The 10000-nt window shown below is 50.0% G+C and overlaps 1 protein-coding gene across 1 annotated transcript in view; it reads left to right on the top strand.

The window, feature by feature from the left end:
* The window catches only part of LOC144597044 (homeobox protein Meis1), a 211959-nt gene extending 207679 nt beyond the window's left edge, over positions 1 to 4280 (top strand). The window contains exons 7-8 of the mRNA XM_078405959.1: positions 82 to 171; positions 4181 to 4280. Coding sequence (XP_078262085.1) covers positions 82 to 171; positions 4181 to 4239 — 149 coding nt within the window. The 3' untranslated portion in view covers positions 4240 to 4280. The remainder of the gene's footprint in view (positions 1 to 81; positions 172 to 4180) is intronic.
* The last annotated feature ends 5720 nt before the right edge of the window (positions 4281 to 10000 follow it).

The following is a 10000-nucleotide window of genomic DNA, read 5'->3' as shown; positions in this document are numbered from 1 at the left end:
CTTATGGTATTCCATTTCATTCCATTCCACGTGAGCAGAGTGGACAGAGGGTGACGTGCACACTTGTTCTTTACTCCACAGTGACTCAAGGAGCCCCTTACAACCCCGACGGACAGCCGATGGGAGGATTTGTAATGGACAGTCCGCAGCACATGGGCATCAGGCCGCCCGGTAAGACAGTCTTTGGTCTCCTCCTCCTCCTCCTCCTCCTCCTGGTCTGTGTCTTCCTTCACATTCAGCAGTGTTGCATCTCCACTCACACATTCAGAGCCCTCTCCTAAGGAATTATTAACCCCTTCATCTGCTGCACCTCCACTGCCTTGCCTTGCCTTGCCTTGCCTTGCCTGTCTCTTCTGTGTACCTAACGACGAGAGTGGAGAAATCTTCATCTCCCCTCAAAGGGACATAATCCCTCTTGACCCTGGCATCCTGCTGTTAAAAGAGAGAGAAGGAACGGTCACATTTTTTTTGGTGTTTTTATTTTGGCAGATACATTGCCCTCCATAATGTTTGGGACAAAGACCCATCATTTATTTATTTGCCTCTGTACTCCACAATTTGAGATTTGTAATAGAAATCACAGAAGGATGAGAGGGGATCTTATCGAAACATATAAGATTATTAGGGGGTTGTACACGTTAGAGGCAGGAAATATGTTCTCAATGTTGGGGGAGTCCAGAACCAGGGGCCACAGTTTAAGAATAAGGGGCAGGCCATTTAGAACGGAGATGGGGAAAAGCTTTTTCAGTCAGAGAGTTGTGAATCTGTGGAATTATTTGCCTCAGAAGGCAGTGGAGGCCAATTCCCTGAATGCATTGAAGAGAGAGCTAGATAGAGCTCTTAAGGATAGCGGAGTCAGGGGGTATGGGGAGAAGGCAGGAACGGGGTACTGATTGAGAATGATCAGCCATGATCACATTGAATGGTGGTGCTGGCTCGAAGGGCCGAATGGCCTACTCCTGCACCTATTGTCTAGTGTCTATTGTTAAAGTGCACATTGTCAGATTTTAATAAAGGCTATATTTATATATTTTGGTTTCACCATGTGGAAATTACAGCAGTGTTTATACATAGGCCCCCCATTTCAGGGCACCATAATGTTTGGGACACATGGCTTCACAGGTGTTTGTAATTGCTCAGGTGTGTTTAATTGCCTCCTTAATGCAGGTATAAGAGAGCTCTCAGCACCTAGTCTTTCCTCCAGTCTTTCCATCACCTTTGGAAACTTTTATTCCTGTTTATCAACATGAGGACCAAGGTTGTGCCAATGAAAGTTAAAGAAGCCATTACGAGACTGAGAAACAAGAATAAAACTGTCAGAGACATCAGCCGAACCTTAGGCTTACCAAAATCAACTGTTTGGAACATCATTAAGAAGAAAGAGAACACTGGTGAGCTTACTAATCACAAAGGGACAGGCAGGCCAAGGAAGACCTCCACAGCTGATGACAGAAGAATTCTCTCTATAATAAAGAAAAATCCCCAAACACCTGTCCGACAGATCAGAAACACTCTTCAGGAGGCAGGTGTGGATTTGTCAATGACCATTGTCCACAGAAGACTTCATGAACAGAAATACAGAGGCTACACTGCAAGATGCAAACCACTGCAAAAATAGGATGGCCAGGTTACAGTTTGCCAAGAAGTACTTAAAAGAGCAACCACAGTTGTGGAAAAAGGTCTTGTGGACAGATGAGACTGCCCAAGATCCAAAGCATACCACCTCACCTGTGAAACACGGTGGTGGGGGTGTTATGGCCTGGGCATGTATGGCTGCTGAAGGAACTGGCTCACTTATCTTCATTGATGATACAAATGCTGATGGTAGTAGCATAATGAATTCTGAAGTGTATAGATACGTCCCATCTGCTCAAGTTCAAACAAATGCCTCAAAACTCATTGGCCGGCGGTTCATTCTACAGCAAGACAATGATCTCAAACATACTGCTAAAGCAACAAAGGAGTTTTTCAAAGCTAAAAAATGGTAAATTCTTGAGTGGCCAAGTCAATCACCCGATCTGAACCCAATTGATCATGCCTTTTATATGCTGAAGAGAAAACTGAAGGGGACTAGCCCCCAAATCAAGCATAAGCTAAAGATGGCTGCAATACAGGCCTGGCAGAGCATCATCAGAGAAGACACCCAGCAACTGGTGATGTCCATGAATCGCAGACTTCAAGCAGTCATTACATGCAAAGGATATGCAACAAAATACTAAACATGACTACTTTCATTTATATGACATTGCTGTGTCCCAAACATTATGGTGCCCTGAAATGGGGGGACTATGTTATGTATAAACACCAACAAATCCACATCTGACTCCTGAAGAGTGTTTCTGATCTGTCGGACAGGTGTTTGGGGATTTTTCTTTATTATAGAGAGAATTCTTCCGTCATCAGCTGTGGAGGTCTTCCTTGGCCTGCCAGTCCCTTTGTGATTAGTAAGCTCACCAGTGTTCTCTTTCTTCTTAATGATGTTCCAAACAGTTGATGTTGGTAAGCCTAAGGTTTGGTTGATGTCTCTAACAGTTTTAATCTTGTTTCTCAGTCTCATAATGGCTTCTTTGACTTTCATTGGCACAACTTTGGTCCTCGTATTGATAAACAGCAATAACAGTTTCCAGATGTGATGGAAAGAATGGAGGAAAGACTAGGTGCTGAGAGCTCTCCTATACCTGCATTAAGGAGGCAATTAAACACACCTGAGCAATTACAAACACCTGTGAAGCCACGTGTCCCAAACATTATGAGCTATGTATGAGCCAAAGATAATAGAGCAGAGCAAGATAGACCACTCGACCCGAAAAAACCGTAGCACGTCACGGCGCCATTTTAGTCGGCAGAAACTTGCAGAAACATTCAAAAAGAAAAATAACAAAAATCTGAATTGATAGATGAGATATATTCTGCATTTATATGGTATCAGCACACATACTGTTCCCCCAAAACACTGATTACACTGCGAGAGGCATAACGGATGGCGGGTTTTGCTTACTAAAATGGCTCCTTTGCGTACTACACTTCAGTATAGGCGATTTTGATGGAGTGGTCTATCTTGCTCCTCTAGTATCTTTGGTGTAAACACTGCTGTAATTTCTACATGGTGAAATTGGAATGCTGGCCTTCATAGCAAGAGGAGTTGAGTACAGGAGCAAAGAGGTCCTTCTGCAGTTGTACAGGGCCCTAGTGAGACCGCACCTGGAGTACTGTGTGCAGTTTTGGTCTCCAAATTTGAGGAAGGATATTCTTGCTATTGAGGACGTACAGCGTAGGTTTACTAGGTTAATTCCCGGAATGGCGGGACTGTCATATGTTGAAAGACTTGAGCGGCTAGGCTTGTATACACTGGAATTTAGAAGGATGAGAGGGGATCTTATCGAAACATATAAGATTATTAAGGGATTGGACACGATGGAGGCAGGAAACATGTTCCCAATCTTGGGGGAGTCCAGAACCAGGGGCCACCTTTTAAGAATAAGGGGTAGGCCATTTAGAACGGAGAAGAGGAAAAACTTTTTCAGAGAGTTGTAAATCTGTGGAATTCACTGCCTCAGAAGGCAGTGGAGGCCAATTCTCTGAATGCATTCAAGAGAGAGCTAGATAGAGCTCTTAAGGATAGACAATAGACAATAGGTGCAGGAGGAGGCCATTCGGCCCTTTGAGACTGCACCACCATTCAATGTGATCATGGCTGATCATTCTCAATCAGTACCCCGTTCCTGCCTTCTCCCCATACCCCCTGACTCCGCTATCCTTAAGACCTCTATCTAGCTCTCTCTTGAATGCGTTCAGAGAATTGACATTCAGAGAATTCAGAGATAGCGGAGTCAGGGGGTATGGGGAGAAGGCAGGAACGGGGTACTGATTGAGAATGATCAGCCATGATCACATTGAATGGCGGTGCTGGCTCGAAGGGCTGAATGGCCTCCTCCTGCACCTATTGTCTATTGTCTATTGTCATAAACCAAAATGGCCTTTATTAAAAGTTGACAGTGGGCACTTTGACCACGTGTGATTTTTTTTTTCCCATTACAAATCTCAAATTGTGGAGCACAGAGGCAAATACATAAATGCTGGGTCTTTGTGCCGAACATTACGGAGGGCACTGTAGCTGGGTTTTTTTTTTCGACTTTGCTCACTTTCTGGCGTTTTCTTGGATTTTTTATCTCCCCTCTAGGACCTATGAGTGGAATAGGCATGAATGTAGGCTTGGAAGGTCAATGGCACTACATGTAACCATCTAATTAACAAGTCGCAGAAACAAGGGGGATGGATGTAAGTACAACTAGGGTCTTTGTTTGTACATCTTCTTTCAGGAGCATTTTTTTTTCTCACCCCCCACCCTCTTCATACAACATTTTTTTTTCTCTCCTCTTCTATTTTTTATCGCTTTGCTCCCCCCCCCCTCTCGCCCCTCGTCCCCCCCCTGCCATTCCTTCATGCTTGCTTTACTCTTTTCTGAAGCTAATCTTGCGGCTGGCTACCTATCCTTCCCTGTGCTTGCTTGCTTGCTTGCTTGCTTGCTTGCTCGTGAGTGTTTTGAGTCGGTCGCCTGGGACACCTCAGGAACCCCGTGTACGGTTTCAGTTTTGGTTTATTGTCACGCGAAGTGAGGGTACAGTGAAAAGATTTTTGTTGCGTGCTAATAGACAATAGACAATAGGTGCAGGAGGAGGCCATTCAGCCCTTTGAGCCAGCACCGCCATTCAATGTGATCATGGCTGATCATTCTCAATCAGTACCCCGTTCCTGCCTTCTCCCCATACCCCCTGACTCCGCTATCCTTAAGAGCTCTATCTAGCTCTCTCTTGAATGCATTCAGAGAAAAAGTTTTTCCTCATCTCAGTTCTAAATGGCCTACCCCTTATTCTTAAACTGTGGCCCCTGGTTCTGGACTCCCCCAACATTGGGAACATGTTTCCTGCCTCTAACATGTCCAATCCCTTGATAATCTTATATGTTTCAATAAGATCCCCTCTCATCATTCTAAATTCCAGCGTATACAAGCCTAAACAGTCCAGCAGAAAGACAATACATGATTACAATCGAGCCGTCCACAGTATACAGATACATGATAAGGGAATAACGTTTAGTGCAAGGTAAAGCCAGCAAAGTCCGGTCAAGGATAGTCCGAGGATCACCAAAGAGTTCAGCACAGTAAAGTGGATGTGGAGAGGATGTTTCCACTGGTGGGAGAGTCTGGGACCAGAGGCCACAGCCTCAGAATTAAAGGGCGTTCTTTTAGAAAGGAGGTGAGGAGGAACCTCTTTAGTCAGAGGGTGGTGAATCTGTGGATTTCTTTGCCACAGAGTTGCCACAGAGGGCCACGTCAGTAGATATTTTGAATGCAGAGTTGGACAATTTCTTGATCAGAACAGGTGTCACAGGGTTACATAGAAACATAGAAAATAGGTGCAGGAGAGGAGCCATTCAACCATTCGAGCCAGCACCGCCATTCATTGTGATCATGGGGAGAAGGCAGGAAAATGGGATTAGGAGGCAGAGATCGGCCATGATTGAATGGGCGGGAGTGGACTCGATGAGCCGAATGGCCTAATTCTACTCCTATAAACTTGTGAACTCGTGAAACGTCACCCATTCCCTTCTCTCCAGAGATGCTGCCTGTCCCGCTGAGTTGCTCCAGGTTTTTGTGTCTCTCAAGTAGTTCAGCACTGCATGTATATATATATATATATATACGTAGGAAAACTGCAGATGCTGGGTTTAAATCGAAGGTAGACACAAAATGCTGGAGTAACTCAGTCTGAAGAAGTGTCTCGACCTGAAACGTCACACATTCCTTCATTTTTAAGGGGTTGGACAGGCTAGATGCAAGAAACATGTTACCGATGTTGGGGTAGTCCAGAACCAGGGGCCACAGTTTAATAATAAGGGGTAGGCCGTTTAGAACTGAGATGAGGAGAAACTTTTTCACCCAGAGAGTTGTGAATCTGTGGAATTCTCTGCCTCAGAAGGCAGTGGAGGCCAATTCACTGGATGCTTTCAAAAGTGAGAGTTAGATAGAGCTCTTAGGGGATAGCGGAATCAAGGGGTTTGGGGAGAAGGCAGGAACGGGGGTACTGATTGAGAATGATCAGCCATGATCACAGTGAATGGCGGTGCTGGCTCGAAGGGCCGAATGGCCTCCTCCTGCACCTATTGTCTATGTATCTATGAACCTATGTATATATATATGTGTGTACACACACACTTACACACAACAGGTAGAGTAGTTGGGGGAGGTTTTGCCTCTTATTTAAAAAATAAATACATTATTTTTTATTACAAATACTTTATTCCAAAAAACAAGACAAACATACAAAGTTGGAATGTGATCAGATCAAAACCTCCCTGTATCGGCAGTGTACAAAACACAACAAATACCAAATTAAAATCCCGCCAACTTTGTCAAGAATACATTCGCCCCCCCACGCGGCGACCGGCGGTCACGGAAGGCCCCCAGCGTTCCCGTGGACAAGGCGTGTGCGTGTTCCCTCTCCACGGACACGCGGGCACGGATGTAAGCCCGATAGAGGGGCAGGCAGCCGACCTCCATCGACTACCCGCTGCCTGGACCTGCGAGGCGGCCATCTTGGCCAGGCCCAGGAGTAGACCGACAGGGTGACCCCCTCCTCCCTCCCTCCCTCCCTCCCTCCCTCCCGACCCTACCCCCCTCTGTACCGGGTGCCCAAACATCAAGAGCATGGGGGCTAACATGGAGCCAGAACGTGAGGAGCAGCCCCTTGAGATACTGGAACAGGGGCTGCAACCTCACGCACTCCATGTACAAAATGGTACACGTTCTCCTCCTCACAACAGAAGTGACAGGCGGCAGACGAGACCGTGACACGGCTCAATTCTTAAGGGGTTGGACAGGCTAGATGCAGGAAGATTGTTCCCGATGTTGGGGAAGTCCAGAACTAGGGGTCACAGTTTAAGGATAAGGGGGAAGTCTTTTTAGGACCGAGATGAGAAAACATTTCTTCACACAGAGAGTGGTGAGTCTGTGGAATTCTCTGTAGTTGAGGCCAGTTCATTGGCTATATTTAAGAGGGAGTTAGATGTGGCCCTTGTGGCTAAAGGGATCAGGGGGGTATGGCGAGAAGGCAGGTACAGGATACTGAGTTGGATGATCAGCCATGATCATATTGAATGGCGGTGCGTACAGGCTCGAAGAGGGCCGAATGGCCTAATCCTGCGTCTATTTTCTATGTTTCTATGTTAAGTATGTGTTACAGGCCACGGCTCTGTGCACCACTCTCCACCCCCAGGTCCCCGATGTAAAGGGGGAGGACCCCCTTATAGAGAGACCTCCACTGGGGACCGCTCCCTCCGTCAGGTGGTAACACGGACCGCCAGAGCGTGTCCGGGACGGTAGACGGGAGCGACAATAGACAATAGGTGCAGGAGGAGGCCATTCGGCCCTTCGAGCCAGCACCGCCATTCAATGTGATCATGGCTGATCATTCTCAATCAGTACCCCATTCCTGCCTTCTCCCCATACCCCCTGACTCCACTATCCTTAAGAGCTCTATCTATCTCTCTCTTGAATGCATTCAGAGAATTGGCCTCCACTGCCTTCTGAGGCAGAGAATTCCACAGATTCACAACTCTCTGACTAAAAAAGTTTTTCCTCATCTCCGTTCTAAATGGCCTACCCCTTATTCTTAAACTGTTGGCCTCCTTGTTCTGGACTCCCCCAACATTGGGAACATGTTTCCTGCCTCTAACGTGTCCAACCCCTTAATAATCTTATACGTTTCGATAAGATCCTCCCTCATCCTTCTAAATTCCAGTGTATACAAGCCTAGTCGCTCCAATCTTTCAACATATGACAGTCCCGCCATTCCGGGAATTAACCTAGTAAACCTACGCTGCACGCCTCAATAGCAAGAATATCCTTCCTCAAATTTGGAGACCAAAACTGCTCTGGGGACTGTACAGGGTAACGGAGTGACGGCCTCATCGTGATAGGAAGAGGTTGTGAGGGATGGAGGGGGAGGGAGGGAGAGAGAGAGAGAGAGGGAGAGGGAGAGGGAGAGAGAGAGAGAGAGAGAGAGAGAGAGGAGAGGGAGATGTCTCCAAGGCAACAGACTGATTGTCAAAAATGTAAGCAGTCTGCAGCGATGCAGGAGAGAGGAAAGAGCATGTCCCAATAGTGTGATAAATCTGTCTAGCCGCGGCTTGATGCATGAGTTACATTTATACACTAACCAGCCAGCCACCAAAAAGGCAATCACACGAGGAATGATATAGGCAGCAGTCAGACACACTGCCAAGATTCCAATTCAGACAAACCTCCTGCATATTCAATTGGACCCCTGATTGATCATTTTTGCTCCCCCCACCCCCCCCCCCCCACCTCCCCCCTCACCTCCCCCCCACCCCCCCCCACAACCCCAACCACCCCCCCCACTCCCTCACCATCACCCCCCACCCCTCTGACCCCCCCCACCCCCACCACAACCCCCAACCACCCCCCCACTCCCTCACCATCACCCCCACCCCTCTGACCCCCCCACCCCCCCACCACAACCCCAACCACCCCCCCCACTCCCTCACCATCACCCCCACCCCTCTGACCACCCCCCACCCTCACCACAATCCCCAACCCACCCACCCCCCCACCACCACTTCCCACAACCCCAACCCCCCCTCACCACCCACAACCACCCCCCCCCCTCCCCCCACCCCCAACACCACCCACAATCACCCCGCCCTCCCCACCCCCACCCCACAACCCCACCCCAAACTACCCCGCCCCCCCCACCCCCACCCCACAACCCCACCCCCACAACCACCCCGCCCCCCCCTCCCCCCCACCCCCAACATCACCCACAACCACCCCGCCCCCCCACCCCCACCACCCCACAACCCCACCCCACAACCACCCCGCCCCCCCACCCCCACCCCACAACCCCACCCACAACCACCCCGCCCCCCCACCCCACAACCCCACCCACACCCCCCCCTCCCCCCCACCCCCACCCCACAACCCCACCCACACCCCCCCTCCCCCCCACCCCCAACACCACCCCAAACTACCACGCCCCCACCCCACCATTACCCCAACTCCCTACCACCACCCCCCCCCACCCCCACATTCCACAACCCCAACCCCCACCACCACCCCAACACCACCCACAAGACCACCCCACAACCACCCCGCCCACACCCGCCACCCCCAACCCCCCCACTGCCCCCCCACCCCCACCCCACCCCACACCACCCCAACTCCCTACCACCCCCCACCACCACCACCAGCATCCCCCCCACCAAGCCCCCCACCTCAGACACCACCCCCACCATCACCCCAACTCCCTGGCCACCCCCCCCTCCACCCCCCCCAACCCACGCCAACTCCCTACCACTGCCCACCACCAGCCCACCCCCACCCCCCCCCACCATCACCCCAACTCCGTACCACCCCCCCCACCCACCCCAATCAAACCAGCCAGCTTTTATTTTATTTATCATGTGGTGGAGGGTTGTAGAGTTTTATTAAACTGTTTGTCTGCCCAAGTGGGAGTGGGACTTGCAGTGACTGAGGGCCACGACGCTGGCTAATTGTGTTGGGCTAAACTAAGTATGTTATCACCCACAGTGTGTCCAATGGGCCTGACATCCCCAGGATACAAAAATACAGATTCATAAATGCAATCCTGAGCGGTGGGCCTGGCAACGTGAAGCCTTGCAAGCCAGCTCCATCCTCTTAAACCTTCCTTCCTTGCCCCGTCCGATAGATGAACGAGAGATGAAGCTCTATTCCCCAACCCCCACCCCCCACCCCCACCCCCACCCCCACCCCCACCCCCACCCCCACCCCCACCCCCACCCCCACCCCCACCCCCACCCCCACCCCCACCCCCACCCCCACCCCCACCCCACCCCCCAACCCCACCCCCACCCCCACCCCACCCCCACCCCAACCCCATCCCCACCCACACCCCACCCCCACCCCACCCCCCCTCTCATCAATTAAAAATAAATTAAACTG

The sequence above is a fragment of the Rhinoraja longicauda genome, chromosome 9, assembly GCF_053455715.1.
Source record: "Rhinoraja longicauda isolate Sanriku21f chromosome 9, sRhiLon1.1, whole genome shotgun sequence".
Lineage (NCBI taxonomy): Eukaryota > Metazoa > Chordata > Chondrichthyes > Rajiformes > Arhynchobatidae > Rhinoraja > Rhinoraja longicauda.
The sequence above is the reverse complement of the archived record's forward strand: the minus strand, read 5'-3'. Positions and strand labels throughout refer to the sequence as shown.